Here is an 18,495-nt window from a genome sequence, read left to right as displayed (position 1 = left end):
TTAAAGTAGCCTTATAACGGTGCACTTGGGCATATCTGACCTATTTAATCATGTCACTCGATAAATAAGCTTTAAAAGCATAATTTTTTTTGCCAAAGCAGGTGGTTATCTGCACCAAGAGCTACAGTGCAGATCTGTGTTTTCTGGGATAGTGCCTAGAAAAAAGGACAACATCTAAAGAACCGACCTGCTAAGGATATTGATCCGAGGCTGATGTTGACTTTGATGTTTGACGATCACCGTAGGACTGGCAGTAACCCCAAAACTCTTCGCAGACCCTCCGTAGCCTTGAAAGTCGCTTTTGAAAAGTAGAGGAGTGGAGCTGGCCTTGCCGGGTCGTGGAGGGAGGAGGCTGTGGACGTGTGCCAGATGGAGCAGAGAGGAGATGAAAAGAGGAATTAGTGAGACGTAGCACTGGTCCCCTTTTCTTTGCCCTCCTCACCATTCCAAACTTCCTGAGGAGTGTGGCGTTCAGATGGTCCTAATAGATGATTCTTATTTTTCATACAGTACTCTTAAGGTCCCAGCCACTGAGAGACTGGTGAAGAGGCCTCCGTGCCTGTTAGGGGATCAGCAGCAGCAGGAGGACTGAGTTTTCCCCCATCTGCTGCTGTTGGCATGTGCCCGGTGTTCCCTTCTCTTCCCCTCTGAAAGCAGCTCTGTAAATACAAACTTGTTGGGTGAGGAGGGAACCGGCGTGGTGTGTCTGGTCCGTAGGGCACGTTTGAACTGGGTTCTGAAATGTATGATATTCATGTGGGAAATCCATTCCAGTGTCTTTACTGCAAGTATTTGCCTGCGTGGTAAAAGTGTGTGGCTACCTGGAGGCTTGCAGAAATTCAGTGCTGGCTGAAAGCTGAGGAAGGTGCTGGGGTGGTATCATGCACTGATGTGGGATGTCCACGGCGGTGTTGGTGGGCTGAGAAACGGGACATGAGCCTGTGCAGGACTGGGAATGTGGAGATTGCAAATTCTAATCCTGACTTGGCTGAAGTGCTTTTTCCATTTATAAAATGACCAAAACCCACCTGCTTCAGAGCGGGATGAAAAGGTTATTGAATGTGTGTAAAGTGCTTTGAAAGCGTGCTGTGTAGGTAGGAGGGGAGAACTGCCTTCAGTCCTAAAAGCATCTCTTCGAGAGCTGTAGAGGAGAAAAAACAAGTCTCTCTTTAAAGTCTAGGTCCTGAGTATCTGAAAGACACAAAAGCAGCGTAATACATCTCTTCATAAATATCTTAAGGAAACCAGCTCTTTGGTTTGCTGGGTTTGATAGCAGCTGTCAGGAGATGCTTGGGAGGTGGATATTTTTTGAACCCAGAGCAAAAAGCTGTGCCCAGGTCTGGAGGTCTGAGGTCCTCTTTGTCTGCTCTGATCCTTGTGTTAGCGTGAGATGGGAAGAGCAAGGCTTTCAGCACCCGCCCTTGAGGTGCTTTCTTCTGGAGTGGTGCACACTAACAGTTGCTTGGCTGTTTTCTGCTACGGTCCGAAGCTTGTGGAGCGGTTCTCTTGCTGTGTGGATTTTCTAGTGGGATGGGCAAGGCTTTGCAGGTTAAATCTACATGGCATCTTTGAAAGGTGACTGGCTGGGTTCGTGTGGTGCCGTCCAGCGACAGAGTGTTTCACCTCTGTGTGATTTATGCTACCCAGCCCACAAGCTGCTGTGACACTGTTTGGTTCCTGTTGGCCTGCGTCAGGTGCGGGGAAATCCTTGGGCTTATCTCCCCAGCTTTAACTCCGTTGATCCTCTCACTGATGCAGGAATGCGCTTCACCTCTCCCTTCATTCAACGTCTTCAGCCAAAAAGCAACCACGTGGGCACTGTGACTCGTATACAAAACGCTGTGCAAAATGATACTTGGTGAAACCTAAAAGAGGCTCGTTAAATGTTAAAACCCAACTTTAATCATCCTTAGCCCATGTGTCTCCATAGGATTGAGGCCGTTGTCTTCTTCACCGGTCAGGTTCCTCATCCAACACATCGTTGAGGGGCTGCACGTTGAACTCGGCTGTGTTTGGTGGGAGCAGCCTCTCTGGGGTTGCCGGTGTGTTGCTTACCTTGCAGTGCAGGTTCACGCCATGGGTAGAAAGGATGAAGAAAAAGTCTTTACAGATGCGTTTTCCTTCCTGTGGTTGATGTTGTGCAAGATCAGCTTCTTGTAGGAAAGAGCTTTTATTACTGTATTTGCTACAGGGAAAAGGAATGAGTGGAAATGGGCACTTCTGAACTGCCTTTGGTATTTCTTTACCGAGAGAGGAAATCGGGTGGTTCGGCGTCGGGGGCTCTAGTGTGTGAACGGCGTGTGTGGGACATTGCTAAGACTGCTTTCCCCCCCCCCCACATTTGTATTTAGGGCAGTAATTACCAAAATATCGCTGGTGGATGTTTTTTTAACTTGAGTTTTGAAATGAAGAATAGAAAACCCACGTGACGGTAAGGTCAGGACGTGTCTCGTCATGTAAATCAACGTCGTGGCTTTCCAGCGGTTAGGGATTTCTGGTCATTTAACTGCCTTGTCAGTTATGGCAGTTTGCCTGTGGGTGGGCAGGTGCAGCTGCTTTGTGTGTCGGGATTTCAGTGTGGGCTGGCCGGGCACTTCTGAGTGTTGGTCTTTCTGTGAGCAGTAGTGTGGCTGTGGGGACTCAGCCCTGAGCTTGCATGAGGCTCTTCCTCGCTCCAGTTACAGACATGTGAAAAGCAGGAGGTGGGAGCAAATCTTCTCTGTCAAGCCAGAAGGATTTTGAAGGCTAAAAGTGCAGCGACCTGCTTGGGTGTCGGAGGCACTAGCCTTGTGCTGGTGTTTGCGAGCTCCACGGGCTCCCCTCTGCCCACCACAAGAGCCCTTCGTGTGCTCTTAATTCATTTCTCTCTCTCCAGTGTGGAATATCTTACCTGACATTTAAACACTTCCTCTGATTATTTTCCTCTAGTCACACGCCACAGTGCTGCGTTAGCACTTAAGAAGTGGAAAGCCCAATTCACTAGTCCAGGGTTGCCCTGAACCACTTTCCCCGCATCGCCCTGTGCTGGGCGAGGCGGATCGGAGGCGCCGGGGCGGCGTGTCGGCTCACGTCATACCGGAGAGGCGGCAGCGCTGGGCTGCAGGCAGACACGCAGCAACAGGCAGGGCTGGGGCATCTCCCTTCCCCGCTGGGACTGAGCGTGGGCTGCGGGGCTGGAGAATTGGGGTGGTGTTGGGCTCTGGCTGCGGAGTGTGCTGCTGGGGGCCTCTGGTGGGACGAGGGGATCGCTTAGCACGGCCCTGGGGATCACCCACCGTTGGGAGGGACCTTAAAGACAATCCAGTTCCAACCCCCCTGCCACGGCCAGGGACACCTTCCACCAGACCAGGTTGCTCCAAGCCTCATCCAGCCTGGCCTTGAACACTGCCAGGGAGGGGGCAGCCACAGCTTCTCTGGGCAACCTGGGCCAGGGTCTCACCACCCTCACAGTCAACAATTTCTTCCTAATATCTCATCTCAATCTCCCCTCTTTCAGTTTAAAACCCTTCCCCCTCGTCCTATCACTCCATGCCCTTGTCTAAAGCCCCTCTTCAGCTTTCCTGTAGCCCCTTCAGGTACTGGAAGGTGCTAGAAGGTCTCCCCAGAGCCTTCTCTTCTCCAGGCTGAACAGCCCCAGCTCTCTCAGCCTGTCTCCAGAGCAGAGGGGCTCCAGCCCTCTGAGCATCTCTGTGGCCTCCTCTGGACTCGCTCCAACAGCTCCGTGTCCTTCTTGTGTTGGGGGCCCCAGAGCTGGACGCAGCACTGCAGGGGGGGTCTCAGGAGAGTGGAGCAGAGGGGCAGAATCCCCTCCCTCGCCCTGCTGGCCACACTGCTGGGGATGCAGCCCAGGATACCGTTGGCTTTCTGGGCTGCAAGAAATGTGTGCACTTGTGTACAGTTGGGGAGTGGGGAAAATATGATGTCAAAAAATTCCCCAAGATGCTAGTAGTAGTGCTAGGAGAGAAGAAAACAGTCAAAAAAGCCCCTGCAGACACTCGAGTAAAACCCAATCTGACTTGGGAGTAAATGAGGGTGAAGGCGGGACTTTGGGTTGGTAAGTCCTGCCCTAATTATCTCCGCAGCCCAGAAAGTGCTGTGTCAGCACGTGGTCAGCGGTATTGTGCCATAAGCCTGTGCCGGGGTGTCTTAGCTGTCCCAAGCAGATGTTAAAAGCCTCAAGTAGTAGAGCATGAACAAATATCTGCAATATTTATTAACCGCGGGGAGCTCAGGTAATTCTTTGAAGTTTTTGACTTACTGTGGAGTGAACTCGTGTCTTTCTGTGGGTTGTAGCATGTGAAGAAGCAGCTGCGAGAGAAGTGCCTTCTCCAGAGAGGCTTTCACGTGTCAGCCAGTCATTTAACCTGAGAATTTGGTCCTCAGGGTTGCATCTGCCTCTGAAATATATGGACTACACAAAAAAAAACCCCTCAGCTCTGCTCTGGGGGGTTTAGTTGAGCAAGGATTTTAATTTCCCTGTGAGATCTGGCCTTTTTATTCACGAGAGGATCTGCGCTGAGGATCGGGGAGTGTGTTGGGTTGGGTGGTTAAAGGAGCCTGCGGAGCTGCAGGTGTCTGTTGTAAAGGAGTTGCAAAGTATTAACTCCAGCTTTTGAGTTAACTAAAGCCAGACAGGTTTTAAAACCAGTTTAAGTTTTGTTTTTAGCCCTTCATAAGTCACAGCTGAAGTTTTTCAATGTAATATAGAAAAGCACCTTTCAAGCTTTAGGTTTGAATTTGTTTTTTCAAAGTGTCCAGTTGTGACTAGTGAAATATTGTTGCGTTTTTTTTTTCTTATATGCGAATTCTTCACCCGAAATAGTTAAAGAAATAAGACAGGTGTGGAGAAGATAACTTATCTTGAGCAAGCCAGAGAAAGGGTGGAAAATTAAGGGACTGGTGGGTGAGGAGTGGTGTTACTGCTTGTGAGGGTGCTGGTCAAAGTAAGTTTTCAAGGCAGAGTTGAATAGAGAGAAAAGAAAACACCAAAATACATGAAGTATTTATTTTTTTTTTCTTCTGCTTCTTAAAAAAGAAGACTTGCTCTACTAATTACATGGAGTAGATCCTTAGTTTTACCTAGCACTTACACAGGAGCTGTGGAAACATTTCCTGATTCTGTCTTTTTCTCAGAAACAGAAAAAATAAGTCTCTGTTAATTTTTCCCTCCTCCCCAAACAGAATTTCAGCTTTTCTTGTATATTGAGGATTAACTTTAAAGCTAAAATGAGAGAGGGAATGGAAAGATCTCCAAAGAATCCAAACATTGAATATCCAGATTAATATATCATCGATTTTAAAACGGTGAGACGCCTTCTAGCCTGTGTGATGACAGGCTGTGGGGTCGCGGTAGCAGCCTGGGGAGCAATTGTGGTAGTTTTGGATGCCAACCTTTGCTTCCTGCCCCTGTCCTGGCAAACACACCAGTTATGTTTCTCACCTTCTTTCCTAGGTTATGGGAGAAATGTACCGATGGTGGGATTTCCTCTTAGGAAACATGACATTTATCACAGATCTTGACATGCCTCTGATGCTCTTTGCCTACCGCTGTTGTTTTAGCCCCAGAGCAGGTGGGACTGTAAATCGCTGTGTCCACAGAGGAGTGTAAGTGATGGCTTTTGTGTGGGCCAGACCGTCTTGTTGTGGCTTTTGCATCCTTGGATTTAACTCGTGTTGCTGTGTGAAGCAGTGGCGGTCCTGGCTGTCCTCCAGGACTGTCTGTGAGGCTGTCCAGAGGGTGGAGCTGCCATGTTTAGTAGGCTGGAGGACCTTTTAGATGCCTCTTGTGCTGAGCCAGAGGCAAAACTGCACAAAGTTGGGTTTTCTTGAATGAAATTATTAGGTGCTGGGATCCAGCCATCCCTGTGCTGGCTGTGACACCCTCAGGCAACCAGTTCAGCCCACTGAGACGGTCCTTTGGTGGCACCGAGCGATTGCGTTGGCTGACAACATCTGGTGAAACCATACCCTGAACTCGAGCAGGCTTTGTCACAGCAGGGTTAAAAATACCACAGTGTGACAGGTGACTGTTCAAACCTTTTTCAACCTTACTAATATAAGACTTTCTTTTCTCATATTTGCTGCCTTTTTTCCACTAAAGAAATGACTGTGGTGGTTCATGGTGTGCTTTGACGCCGTGGCATCAAGTACCTCTCTTGGAGTAATAAATGCAAGGAGTGGGGTGCATAGGGAGAGGCCAGCTGGCTGTAATACCCCTCAAACCTTGCTTCCCTGCTATTCTTAGACCAGCACAAGGTTATCTATGCTTTTAATACTTAATTTTAATAATTCAATTTACGATTTAAAAAGAAGGAGCAAAAAAAAATCATGAGGATTAGGGTTATATTTAAAGTTGAAGAAACATTTCTCTTAGCTCCTCTTACCTGTCCTCCTAACCCATTTACTCTGGATAATTATTTGAAATGTACTATTTTAAATCTCAGTGTTAATTATTTCCAAGTGGTTGGATATTATTGTTAAATTAATTGTTGGAAATTTGCTTTGGATACTCGCAAATGAGGTCTGTGCCAAAACCTGCCATTTCTTTTGTGCTGTTTAATTCTGAAGAGTAGCAAAACCCAGCCTGCTGGTAAAGCCTGTTTGAAACATTTTGTTCTTGAGAAACCACTGTCTTTTCTGGGAAGCATTAAAATGAAAAGCTTAAAATAATTTTCCAATGGTGATAATTTTTCTGTAATCGCACAGGTTGTGCATTTGCTAAGTACTGGCACTGTAAACACAGGCAAGCTGTTAAGCTAACAAAGCTGGTCTGGTGACGTGAAAATAAAAATGCCTTTTTTTTTTTTCCCCCCACTCCAAAGAGGTCTCCCAACAGCTTCCACCTTCTCCACCTCCTGCTGAATGAACCTTTTGTTGCCAGCTCCAGGTGACCCAGGAAAATGGGTGACTTCAGCAGTGGGTCTTGAAATATTTGCTGTCTTTTGGTCTGTGCTGGTCCCTCTGCAGCTTGGCCAGCAGACCCTCCCATTTGGAGACACTAATCGTTGTAAATGTGAAAGTTTCTCATTTTTGCCTCCCTTTTGTTTAGCAGCAGCTGCTGCTATACCTGGAAGGAAGGTAGTTGTCATCCACATCCCACACGTGTGCAAGAGCTTGACTCCTCTTCCAAAACCTGCAGGTTTACAATGACCAATACCCATCATACGTTCGGGCTTTTCTCTATTTAAAGCATCTGAAGTATGTGTTGTGGTAGGGTGCTTGGGGAGAAAAAAAAAAGACATCTTATTCTCCAGAATGATTCACTGTAAAATAAGTTTGAACATCAAACAGGTGACCTTGTACTCCCATTATTCATGTAATGTCAGCCTTTGTTTACCGCCTTCGCCTCCTGCACAAACTAGAAGGACCAGCGTACAGCAAGGAGTCGTTAGCTTAGAGAAGCTCTGTAATAAACCACCTCCACCTCAGAACTGAGGCTTCGTTTCCCAGAACCAAGGTGACTGTAACCAGGAAAAAAAAAGCATCAACCTTAGTTTTTTGGAAGAATCTTGTTTTACGCTTCTGTATAAGCTGTGCTGAGATGGCTGATTTAAGTGCAGTTCATTTTGGTATATTCTAAAGTCGTTCTAGGTTAAAGAGATTGTTCACTGAGGTCCTGTGGAAATTATTAATAATTTTTGTGTAGTGTTGATGTTAACTTCGCCTTTTTGTGTCTCAGAAGGACTATTGCATATGTCTGAGGTACATTATTAAAGTAGTTTGTATTTTAAAGAGTGTCCTGATAGCAGTTCAGTTCACAATCCTATAAGGAATTGTCATCCCAAGTCTCATTATCTCGTGATTCTCAAAGGACGGTGCAGACTCTGTCTTACATCCACCCAAAAGAGTTCTTCCACTACGTGGTGCCTCTCACTCGTTTCACTTCAGCAGAAATACTGCAGGCATCTTGTATATGAGAATAGCAAAACTGGTGTCATTCATCTCGTAGCAATCTTTCTTTACACCATGGGTATTCGTATTAGTGTGCGAAACGGAGAGGAATAAAGGCAGAAGCTGAAGAAGACTCTTTTTGAACTTGTATCCAGGTTGTAAGAGGGGGGGTGTGGGTGTAGGTGGGTGCCTGCCTGTGTGAGGGTGAGCTCAGTCGCCCAGAGACCCTTTCCTCACGAGACTTTCAGCTGTTTCCCTAACAATGTGCTAAATTTTGGGGCTCCATCTTGAGTTAGAGGGTAATAGCTGACTCCTCCAGACTTCACTCTGCTGGTCTGCTCTATCACTCTGGAGCTGATGTTTCACAAAGTGGTGAGAAATTAGGCAATGGGTGCAGAGGGCGCTCTGTTCTTTATCAGTTGTTGGGCTAATATTTATATCTAATTATGTTCTTAATCTGTTTATATATACTAGCCTTCATGATGGTTCAGGCTGAGAGAGTTGGGGCTGTTCAGCCTGGAGAAGAGAAGGCTCCGGGGAGACCTTCTAGCACCTTCCAGCACCTGAAGGGGCTACAGGAAAGCTGGAGAGGGACTTTTGACAAGGGCATGGAGTGACAGGATGAGGGGGAATGGTTTTAAACTGAAAGAGGGGAGATTGAGATGAGATATGAGGAAGAAATTGTTGACTGTGAGGGTGGTGAGACCCTGGCCCAGATTGCTCAGGGAAGCTGTGGCTGTTCAAGGCCAGGTTGGATGGGGCTTGGAACAACCTGGTCTAGTGGAAGGTGTCCCTGCCTGTGGCAGGGGGATTGGAACTAGGTGATCTTTAAGGTCCCTTCCAACCCAAACCAGTCTGTGATGCTGTTTGCACCTAGCTTTGTTCCTGTTTTTTTCCTTCTTATCTGCATTTCTTCATGGTTTATTTTTCCAGCTAGGCTCTGGATGTCAGTTTGTCCGGTGTACACCATCTGCTGTGATGCTCTGGTTTGCCACCTTTCCCTCCCTCTCTCTCCCAGGGTGTGAGCTGTGCTGGGCATCGTGATGGGGAAGAGCAGACATGAGTTTCAGAAATGCTCTTTGTGTCTTGGTTATAAAGCACTTTGCAATAGGTGGAGGGAGAGCTAGTTACAGAAATATATCACCTTGTTCCTTTTTCCCACATTTCTGGTCCTGAGCACAGCTCTGACTGTCCTTTAGAAGATGGTGACATCATGCTGCCGTTGCCCAGAGTCCCTGCTCAATCAGCAGCTAATTGCTTTGGAAAAAAACTTTGCAAACCCAAGGGGGTAAAAAGTGTTTTATGAAACCAGTGTCTTTTTTTTTTTTAACCCAATCTCTATTATTCTGCCTGTTTGGAGGCTAATTCTGCCAGGTTCTTTTCTTATTACCAAAGGGAGCTCTGCAGTCGTGGATCCTTTGGAAAACAAAAAAAAGAAAAATCAAAAAAACCCTCAGTCTTCTGAGAGGATATAGGTAGAAATAACTCCTGTAAACACTGTGCGTTTCTGGCTGTTATAAGAAACTCTCTCATCCCTGTTAGACCTGAGAGTTTGTGGTGTTTGGGGATTTTCTTCTGTCTTTTATCTCTCTGCTTGCTGTTTTGTTCTTCTACACATTCATGTTGGGAAGCCAGTTTTGCTACTATCCCTCTAGCAAAGAACAAAAAGTTCCTCTGGAATAGCAGCATCCAGAGACACTATGATAAAACCAGGACTGAAAACTGCTCAAAGTCAAAACGCAACCATTAACTGACCCGTAGCTTCTGTTGGCTTGCTGAGTGCCCCCGTCTTTACTGCAGGGTCCCTCCATTACTATTGTAATTTATCATAGAATCACGGACGGGTTTGGGTTGGAAGGGACCTTAAAGAACATCCAGTTCCAACCCCCTGCCACAGGCAGGGACACCTTCCACTAGACCAGGTTGCTCCAAGCCCCATCCAGCCTGGCCTTGAACACTGCCAGGGAGGGGGCAGCCACAGCTTCTCTGGGCAACCTGGCCCAGGGTCTCACCACCCTCACAGCAAAGAATTTCTTCCTAATATCTCATCTCAATCTCCCCTCTTTCAGTTTAAAACTATTCCCCCTCGTCCTATCACTCCATGCCCTTGTCAAAAGCCCCTCTCTTGTTTTCCTGTAGCCCCTTCAGGTACTGGAAGGTGCTAGAAGGTCTCCTGGAGCCTTCTCTTCTCCAGGCTGAACAGCCCCAGCTCTCTCAGCCTGTCTCCAGAGCAGAGGGGCTCCAGCCCTCTGAGCATCTCCGTGGCCTCCTCTGGACTCTCTCCAACAGCTCCGTGTCCTTCTTGTGCTGGGGGCCCCAGAGCTGGACGCAGCACTGAAGGGGGCGGTCTCAGGAGAGCGGAGCAGAGGGGCAGAATCCCCTCCCTCACCCTGCTGGCCACGCTGCTGGGGATGCAGCCCAGGATACCGTTGGCTTTCTGGGCTGCCAGCGCACGTTGCCGGCTCATGGTGAGCTTCTCGTCACCCATCACCCCAAGTTCTTCTCCTCAGGGCTGCTCTCAATCCATTCTCCGCCCAGCCTGGATTTGTGCTTGGGATTGCCCCGACCCACGTGCAGGACCTTGCACTTGGCCTTGTTGAACTTCATGTGATTTGCACAGACCCACCTCTCCAGCCTGTCAAGGTCCCTCTGGATGCCATCCATTCCCTCCAGCGTGTCACCGCACCGCACAGCTTGGTGTCATCAGCAAACATGCTGAGGGCGCGCTCAGTCCCACTGTCCGTGTCGCTGACAAAGGCATTAAACAGCACCAGTATTTTTCAAGGTGAAGTTATTTTCCTGCCTGTTCTTTGGCAAGCAGGGTGCCTGTCACTCTGCACATGCGTGTGAACGACTTCCTCTTCCCTTCCTTTTCACCACGAGTTGGAAAGGTAGGTGGGAGAGTTTGGGATACCATGGCAGAAAGTAGAGAGCATTTATGCTTGTGACAACTTCTCCCGTGGCCTTTTCAAGACGAACGTTACAAGATGAGCTTTAATGGACTCTCCAGTTGTAAGTTTTCCCTTGGACAGGTTGCTTTGGCATTTCCATATAGTTCCTTAGGGTGGACCATCACTCCCCAGAAGCTGTCCTGTAGAGCTGTGGTTGGAAGCGCCGTGCAGCGTGGTCAAAGCGTATCCTCTGTTCGTAGCCCTAGAAATGCCTAGAAGGCCACTGAAGGGACTTGTCTGAAAAGAGACATGTCACGTTGGAGTTCTGGGTGTTTAATGTTCTTCTCTTGGTGGTTGTTCTACGCGGTTGGGTTGTGTTGCCTTTGGACTTGTAGTTTTTTCTTAGTAGCAGCACTCAGTTTGTCAGTCCAAATAAGACTGCTTTTCCTGGAGCTGCCGTGAGAAATACCGAGCTTTGAGGAATATTGGAGGCTTTGGGCATTGGCATCAATAAATGAGAACCTAATCCACAGTTTTCCTACTGGAATCCTCTTTCCTCCCTTGCTCGCTTCATTGAATTAAGCAGATCATTCTGCGCATACTCAGCTCCTCTTGGTTTTAATACAGTGATTATTCTTTAGTGCCCTGAAGAATACTTAATTTATAGAGCTTTTCCATGACTAATAAAAGCACTTTGTTAATAGATCTTTAGTCCTTAAGGCCTGTGAGTAGTTTGTAAAATCTAGTCTAGCCACACACCTGCCGCTGGCCAGGGAACATCACTGGTGGCTTTTGGTGTCTTGGTGACAAGAGCATGGCTTTTGGTAGCGTCTTTCAGTATTGGGTTTTGATGAGAGCAGACCTTAAAAAGACCTTTTTAAAATTATTCTCCAAAGAAAACTTTAACTAAATTGCTATCAATAAATTATTTTTCCCTTCTCTTGCAGAGCGAGGCTACGATCCCTACAATCCAGAGCTTCCAAGGCCCTCGCTGGAGGAGGAGGATGGTGCTCTGGCTGACATTACGGATGTGACCCCTGGTATTTTGGAGCTGGAGCTGGTCAACAAGGCCATTGAGGCAGTCAAAAATGAAGTTGAGAGAGAGCAGAAAAAGTATGAGGAGCTACTAGAAACGACAAAGGAGTTCAGTGCTTCAGAGGCCTCCTCGCTCATTTCGAATTCACCTGTGTCAGCTGCTGGGACACAAAATGATTCATTTCCCTCCTTAGAATATAATCCAGGTAGCTACAACTTTAATAATAACTCGGACTACAACCCTACGCCTCTCGCTGCTGCTAGCCAGTCGAGTAAATACACTTTGGACACTTCCCGCTCTAAAGGTAGCTCTCTGGAGTATGTTCCCAAGGCTGTGGTACAGAATAAAAAATACAGTAGCACCGTCACTAACAATAAATACGTGATTGATGACTCTAAGCCTTCTACAGACTTGGAATATGACCCGCTTTCAAATTACTCAGCCAGGCTTCTGAGCAAAGCCACAACAAAGGAGCCAAAGGGGTCTAAAAGGGGTAGGGTGTCTAGTTATGAGGAGTCTTATTCTCCATCGCGGAAGAAGCTCTGTGAAGAAACCAGTGACGATGAAGTGTATGCCAGGTTCTCTTCCTCTGAAGATGAGGCTGATGTGGAATATAAGCCAACTTCTGGTAGTTCACAAACAAAACCTGGTTCTGAAAGTGAGTCAAATGATGGGTTATCCAACAAAGAGGGGAGCAGCAAAGTGGATGACTTTGCTTCCAAGGATAGCAAAGAAGCTGCAGCGCAATATGGCGTGGAGAACCTTCCAAGTTTGCAGAAAAAACTTGCCAAAAACTTGTCAGACAAGGATGCAAAAGCAGCAAAGTTGTGTTCTGGTAAGAATGACCAGGAAATGGAAAATAAAAACAAAGACTCAAAAGACAAAACAAAAAAGAAGAAATCAGATGTTAGTAAAACACCCGGCCTCAGTGAGGTTGGTAAGAAGGAGAAGAGTAAAAATACAGAAAAAGACAAAGTGCTCAAGAAAGAAGAAAAACTAAAAACCAAGAACGAACAGAAAAACTGTAAAGATAAAAGTGTCAAAGTAAAAACTGATGGGAATTTAAAGAAACCTGAAAAACAAAAGTCAGAAAAAGTAGATGGGCTTAAGAAAGAAAAATCCAAGTCCCCCAGCAGTAGTTCAGGGAAAAGCAAGGGTGAGGGTGTCGTCAAAAGCTCTAGTACGGAGAAGCTGGGAAGCAGCAAGAAAGACTCCAAACTGAAAGCAGCTGACTTGAAAAATGGTAAGGAAACCTCTGGTCATAAAAGCAAAGAGAAAGGGACCAAGACTTCAGCACAGGAGCGAAAGAAAGAAAAGGTGAGTCCTACAGAAAAACGAGATCCAAAGAAGGGTCGGAAGCAGCAGGGTTTGAGTCATGTTGACCTGTTTGGCGATGAGAGTGGGGATGATGATGACAAAGGCCGACCTTTGCCACCCACGTTACTTGACGTGAGCTCAGACTCGGATGGTGATGGCTGTGGTTCAGACTCCGAGAGTGAAAATGAAGGGACAAAGAAAGTGAAGCGCTCTAAATTGTCAAAGTCGTCGTCTTCCTCAACATCTGATGACATTGATTATTCCATCCTTGAGAAAGACTTGGACTTTGAGTCCGATCCAATGGAAGAGTGTCTCAGGATTTTTAATGAATCTACAGATGTGAAAACTGAAGACAAGGGAAGGCTGGGGAAACAGGTAATCCTGGTTTGGGTTGGTTGGTTGGTTCTCTCACATCTAAATGTGAAAAGATTCTGGTTTAGTTCAGCGGTGTTGCTTATTTCAAGTAGCTGAAGAGGGCTACGGAGGGAGACTCCATATGTTGGAAGAATCACCCTTGTCATGACTGAGTGCTTTGAAGAGTTTGCACCTGAATTTACCTGCTGAATTGAAAGCTGCTTTGAAATGTAAGGGTTCAATTCCCTTTGGTATGGAAGGCTTTTACTTTTCAGGGTTATCAGTTACTTCTGTCTCCATCTGGCCTAAGAACCATGGTGACCTGGATGGCTGGAGAAAAGGCTTCAGACAGTATGTTGTGGATGTTTCAGAGCGAATCCAAGTTTGCTAATCTGGGCGATGGCAGGTAGAATCAGGACAATGTGTTGGTGCAAGCAAGTCAATGTAGTTGGCACTGGACGCTTCGGAGACTCCTCAAATTACTGTTTCCTCTTTCAAATGCATACTGCAGATATTTTGAGGATCTCTGGATACCTTGTAGGTGGCACAAAGAAGAAATGGAGGGTAAAATGTCTTCAGAAGGTACAAGGGGTTCAGAATAAGGAGGTAAAAAGCATTTACATAAAAAGGCTTCTGACGGTGACTATGAGGTGGTCCCCAGAGGATGCAAGACCCTCGTTTCGAAGATTAAAACAGAGTGGAGCAAGTGTAAAAGGCTAGAAAGCAGGTGGTGGCAGCGATCCTCTAACAGCCTCTGAGGCAGGGAAGTAGGAGCAGACAAAACTCATCCTTCATCTTCAGACATCCGAGTTCGAGTGGGCAGCAAGAACAAACCCTCCATCCCAGGAGCGAGCCTGTGCATGGGCAAGATTGTTTGACTTGCTGTCCAGCCCAGCACGCCCAGGTTTTCTGGTTGGGATGATTTTGCTTGCGTACAGAGCAGGTGTTCAGGGAATTGGATTGGGAAGAGTTTTGAAAAAAAGAAAAAGGTGAGAAATTTGGCTACATTGAGAAAACACCCCCCAAAGCTGTCTCCAGTGTTACCGGTCTGGCACATCTGATTGCAGTGTGGAGGTATTGGGGTCACTGAGTCAGCTGTAGGAGCTGTGAGGCTTAGTGGGGCAAGGTGACAAAATCAGGTGCCCTCTGTGTGCTGGGGGACACGGGGTACCAAAGGACAAGTGAGTCTACCCAAGGAGTTACCGAGTGGCTTCAGCTGCAGCTGTCCTGTGTCCAGATAATAATGGAGGTACTAGGACTCACAGAATCACAGAATCAATCAGGTTGGAAGAGCCCTCTGGGATCATCGAGTCCAACCATTGCCCTGACACCACCATGGCAACTAGACCATGGCACTAAGAGCCATGTCCACTCTTTTTTTAAACACCTCCAGAGATGGTGACTCCACCACCTCCCTGGGCAGCCCCTTCCAATGTCTAATGACCCTTGCTGAGCAGAAATTCTTCCTAATGTCCAACCTGAACCTCCCCTGGCGAAGCCTGAGGCTGTGTCCTCTTGTCCTATTGCTGGTTGCCTGGGAGAAGAGGCCGACTCCCACTGCGCTCCAACCTCCCTTCAGGTAGTTGTAGACTGCACTAAGGTCACCTCTGAGCCTCCTCTTCTCCAGGCTAAACACCCCCAGCTCACTCCACCGTTCCTCCAGACCCTTCCCCAGCTTGGTCGCCCTCCTCTGCACTCGCTCCAACACCTCACTACATCCTCCATCAGGGCTTCCAGCATGTTCCAGTTTAGACCCCTTCACACACAGCAAGACTCCCTTTGGGATTATTGGTCTGAAAGAGGGGCAGGGCGAGTGCAGCAGGAACCGTGCAACTGCATGGTGGAAAGCCAGTTTCTCCTGGTATGGCTGGTTGTTGACTTTTAGTCTAAAAATGGCATCGGGAATTGGTGCTGGTTTTCAGGCTTTGGTTAGTTGGGTGGGTGAAGTGGCCGTGAACAAAATTCTTCCATTCATGACCATCTGTCTGTGGAGGACAAAGTGAGCCAGGATCCGCAGCGTGGGGAGGAGAGCTCGTCTTTTGAAAACAAGAGCTGGACTATTAAAGCTTTTTTGCTGAACTATCTGTTGCAGTAATGTCCCTGATCTATTCTGAGAGAAGTCTGTGTTGCTGATGAGTAAAGACCTTTTTTACACTCGTAGGAAATGCCTTGGTAGAAGAAACTATATAAAGCAGTTGAGTGTAATGATTTTCTTCTGAACTATTAAGCATTACTTGATTTTGCTTGTTTAAAATTCAGCTTTCTCCAGTGTTTAGTGTAATTCCCAGCTAGGAATGAGCGCTTTATTTTTGGCTTTGTTTCTTCAAATTGCCTGGTTTAAGTGAAAATAGTATAAGGGCATGCAATCTATAGTGGGGAAAAACGGATCCATTTAGAGCTTTCCAAATACAGGATGATTCAAAATGGGTTGAATTCAGAAAGTGCTGAACCAGGGGCTGCCACTCGCTGCAAACAGTTAACTCTGGCGTGGAGTGGCGATGTTCAGCTCTCAGCAGCCGTGTGTGTTCCCTTTGCACGTGCTTTTACCTTATATCCCTGCTTTAAAATTTAATTTCCCCCTATTTTGGAAAGGGAGGAACAAGCATTGCAGCAGAGAGGTCCTTCTTTGTGAGGTGGGTTTGTGGTACCTGCTTCCCCGCTGCATTTCCCGTGGGTGGGGTTGGTCACAGGGAATTTTTTTTGTGTATGGAATAATTTTGTAGAATGAGCCCGTGTTGTTTGGTCTCAGTAATGTGCTAGTCCGGAGGGAAGGTACGTGTGGGCAGAGCGGTGCTTCTCCATCGGGAAGGATTGCTTTGTGAGAGAGTTTATTAGGGATGTAACTGAATTAATAGACTTATTGAGTTCCTAGAGAGCAAAGTGATTCAGTGTGAAGTGCTCATCCAGAATGCCCTTGTGGTGATGAACACGAGCTCAGCCTAAGTGGAGTCTGAGCTCATCCCCAAATCCAGCCTTCCGCTCTGTCGCCGAATTTCTAAGAGATTGTCAGGCTCGTCTCTGCTCAGAGCTTTGCCAGAGGCTGTGCTGGAAAACTGAACGCAAGATTGACTGGAGAGAAGGTAGAGGTTTGAAAAATATACTTGTGAAGTGTGTTTTGTATAAATGAACAGCTGAGGCAAATTCAAAGAAGATTTTAAAGTGGTTTCCCCCCTCCAGGAGCGAGCTTGAGATGTCAGCTCAGAAGGAGCTTTAGCTGGAGGGGTGCTGTGATTTTCTCCTGCGTTTCTGGCTGTACAAACGTGTCACCTGGGGATTTGTCCCCGCTGTCTTTCTGCAGATGTGTCTGTGGATAAAACTGCAGAGATTCCTTAAATGTGGAGTGGTGGCACTGTGGTTTAGTGTCGAGCAGGTTCTCAGGACCTGCTCTAGCAGCGCGTTATACAGGGGCAGAAAGGAGTCAGCTCCCAAATTCTTACCAAAAAAACCCCAAACCTCCTGGATTTTAAGAATGCTGTGGAAGGGGAGGTGTGTGAGCGGCTGGCAGGAGAAGGGTGTTCAAGTCTCTCATGGTGGATAGAGGCTGTCCTGAATCATGCTGATGCTGCCTAACGCACAGCTCGTGGAGCAAGCTTGGGTAGGAACTGTAATGCTGCTGTTCGTTGGCTTCGTTGGTGGCTCTTGGGTTCAAAACAAGGTTTGTGTTAGTAGCCCAGCAGCTGGCCACATGTGTTTCTCACCTGCCACCTGCAAGGAGTTCCTGTAAACCCAAAAGGAGACTTTTCAGATCTCCTCGTTGAGAGGGATCTTCAAGTTTGTTCAATTTTGGAAGCTTGTTCTTTTCTTTTCCAGCTATCCAAAGAGGAAGGAAATGAAGAAAAGACAGAAGATAATTTAACTACCTTGTTTCCTGGCCAAAAAAGAAGGATCTCTCATCTTGTCAAACAAGGAAATGTAAGTGCAGCTTTTAGGAGCCAAAGTTTAGATTGTCTAAAGTCAGGATCTTCTGTCCTGTTACGATACTGGAAAATGGTGCAGTCCCAGGTTCAGGCAGTAGCATACGAGTTGTTTGTGCTGGAATCCGTCTGTGTCAGGTTTCTTTCCTCCCCTTTCTGATTTCTGCAAAACATGATTAAGCATCTGTTAAAAATGGCAGCAAAACTCTCATAAACTTTCATAAAACCAGGCGTAAGCTGCAGAAGAGTAAATGGATTCTGCACCTTGGAACTCTTTGGGTTAGCTTGGGCTGTTCATTTTTCTCCAGTATAGCTTCATTCAATCACTTAGATAAAAATTAGCTGTGTCTAATGGTACTTTTCTTTGTCTTGTAGACCTAAAAGATAGCTGTAGGAATTTTGTCAGATGTTTAAAACTGTTACCTCATATCTGGTTTGGATCAGCCAAGATATCAACAGTATCTTGTTTGATACTCTTCTTTCACGATTGTGAAAATACTCTAAATACAGAGGAGAAGAATGAAAAAAAAAAAAAGGCAAGGAAGACATTCTGATTTTTTAATTTCTTTCTCACTGGGATTTAATTCATGTTTTCTCTGAGGGTTTTAATGTGTTTCCCTCCAGGTGCTGAGCACAGATTAGTCAGTTTTATGTTTCAGCAGGATAAGAGTGGAGACTTACGCCCTGATTTGAGCTGGGTAGTCCAAATTAATTGTTCTTCCTTTCCTCTCTGCCTAGAAGAGATTTCTTTGCTTTTAATAATTTGAAGCCCTGAGGTCAATACAATGCGTTTTATTTAACTACATATCTTCAGCCAGTTCATGTGTTTTGATAAGGGCCCTTTCTTCCAAAGTGAAGAGATAAGAGACTGAAGCAAATGGGTTGGAAATTCATTAACTCAAATATTTATTGTAAATAGGTGCCTTTTAGACATGTACAAATCTTTAAATACATTTTCTTAATGTGACAGCTGATCCCCAAATGCTTTCCAGAGGTGTGAGGCCCAGCAGAGCCATTGCATGGGCAAACAGAGCCGGTCTGGTGTGCTCAGCAGCAGCTGCCGTACGCACGCACTGGGACGTGCGTTCCCCGG

General features: G+C 46.6%; 1 protein-coding gene across 2 annotated transcripts in view; it reads left to right on the top strand.

The window, feature by feature from the left end:
* The window catches only part of REXO1 (RNA exonuclease 1 homolog), a 43,979-nt gene that overhangs the window by 2,664 nt on the left and 22,820 nt on the right, over positions 1–18,495 (top strand). The window contains exons 2-3 of one of the 2 annotated variants that reach the window (XM_068420667.1): positions 11,729–13,134; positions 17,299–17,400. In XM_068420667.1, the coding sequence (XP_068276768.1) occupies positions 11,729–13,134; positions 17,299–17,400 (1,508 nt within the window). Of the gene's footprint in view, positions 1–11,728; positions 13,510–17,298; positions 17,401–18,495 lie in introns of both variants that reach the window. The other variant, XM_068420666.1, reaches the window with a different exon arrangement.

This window comes from Nyctibius grandis, chromosome 31 (genome assembly GCF_013368605.1).
Source record: "Nyctibius grandis isolate bNycGra1 chromosome 31, bNycGra1.pri, whole genome shotgun sequence".
NCBI classification, from domain to species: domain Eukaryota; kingdom Metazoa; phylum Chordata; class Aves; order Nyctibiiformes; family Nyctibiidae; genus Nyctibius; species Nyctibius grandis.
The sequence above is the reverse complement of the archived record's forward strand: the minus strand, read 5'-3'. Positions and strand labels throughout refer to the sequence as shown.